The 1,776-nt window shown below is 37.6% G+C and overlaps 1 protein-coding gene across 1 annotated transcript in view; it reads left to right on the forward strand.

Moving 5' to 3' along the window:
- The window catches only part of LOC111961002 (protein piccolo-like), a 98,032-nt gene that overhangs the window by 86,515 nt on the left and 9,741 nt on the right, over positions 1 to 1,776 (forward strand). Inside the window, 1 exon segment of the mRNA XM_070439774.1 lies at positions 285 to 356. Coding sequence (XP_070295875.1) covers positions 285 to 356 — 72 coding nt within the window.

Here is a 1,776-nt window from a genome sequence, read left to right on the forward strand (position 1 = left end):
TGTTAACATTGCCAAAGCAAATGAGGTAGACAATACACAAAAGTGAAACAAACAAAACGAATTAACAGTAAACATTACACATACAGAAGTTTCAAAACAATAAAGACATTACGAGTGTCATATTAAATATATACAGTGTTGTAACAATGTACAAATGGTTAAAGCACACAAGTTAAAATAAGTAAGCATAAATATGGGTTGTATTTACAATGGTGTTTGTTTTTCACTGGTTGCCCTCTCTCTCTCTCTCTCTCTCTCTTCTTCACTCTCTCTCTGTCTCTCAGCTAAAGAAAAAGACTCTGGAGGTGACAGTGTGGGATTATGACAGATCTTCCTCCAATGACTTCCTGGGAGAAGTGAGTGTCTCCAGAATCAGACACACTCTGGTTTAGACGTCACATACATTCACTTCAGTCATCCCTTTACCCTAATGTCTCCTGATGCCATGTTTTTCAATGTTCTCTAGCCAAAAGCGGCTCATATTTCCAGCCTTATTGCTCCCCTCTCAACAAGACTTTATTCAAAGCTAGTTTCATTGTTTGTCAGTCTATAAAATGAATCCCACAGATCCTCTGCTAAATGGAGAAGGATCCTAATTGTTTATAATGTAGAATGGTGGTGTGTTCACAGCAAACCTCGAAATATACTGACTATACCAAACATTAGGTACACCTTCCTAGTATTAAGTTTCTCCCTACCCCCTTTTTCCCTCAGAACAGACTCAATGTGTCGAAAGCGTTCCACAGGGATGCTGACCCATGTTGACGGCAATGCTTCCCACAGTTGTGTCAAGTTGGCTGGATGTCCTTTGGTTGGTGGACCATTCTTGATACATACAAGAAACTGTTGAGCGTGAAAAACCCAGCAGCATTGTACCAACTATCATATCTCGTTCAATGGCACTTAAATCTTTAGTCTGGCTCATTCACACCCTGAATGGCACACATACACAATCCATGTCTCAATTGTCTCAAGACTTACATATTCTTCTTTAACCTGTCTCCTCCCCTTCATCTACACTGATTGAAGTGGATTTAACAAGTGACATCAATAAGGGATCATAGCTTTCACCTGGATTCACCTGCTCAGTCTATGTCAGGGAAAGAGCAGGGCTCAGATTCACAAAACCTTCTTAGGAAGAAATGTCTTCTTAACTGCCATTATGTTTCTTAACTATAGACTTAAGAAGAAAGTTAAGACAAGTTGCTATTCCTCAAAAGATTCTTGGAAATGTTCTAGCGCTATTTCTTATGTTTCTCCTTAAGAAAAAAGTTAAGAAGACATTAGATTCCAAAAAGAAAGTTATTTCCAAGATAGCTAAACCCTTGTCTTAAACTCAGGGCAGTGAGAGAAAAAGCTCATGAAAGCAATTGAACATGTTTAATTCACTCACAAACTTCATGTGAAAGTTTCAGTATTGATTATTTTAAACCCAAGAACATGTTTTAGAACAGTAATCTCAGTAGGAAATATGCCAACATGATTGCCATTGCTTAACTAGATAGCTAGCTAAAACCGTTATTTGGAAGAAGATATTTGAGAAGTTCGTAAGAAAATCACTAAATCTTAAGATGTTGTTGGGGAATTGCACTTACAAACTATCTTATTCACTTTTTTTCTCTAGAAGCTTCTTAAGTTTTTGCGTAAGAAKAGTTTTGTGAATCTGAGCCCAGGTGTTCTTAACGTTTAGTATACTCAGTGTATATCTGCTGTGTTTTCCTATAAGTCTTTGCTTACACAAGCATACCTGTCTACTCTTTCTCTGTCTCTGTCTCT

Source organism: Salvelinus sp. IW2-2015, linkage group LG4q.1:29 (genome assembly GCF_002910315.2).
Source record: "Salvelinus sp. IW2-2015 linkage group LG4q.1:29, ASM291031v2, whole genome shotgun sequence".
NCBI classification, from domain to species: Eukaryota; Metazoa; Chordata; class Actinopteri; order Salmoniformes; family Salmonidae; genus Salvelinus; species Salvelinus sp. IW2-2015.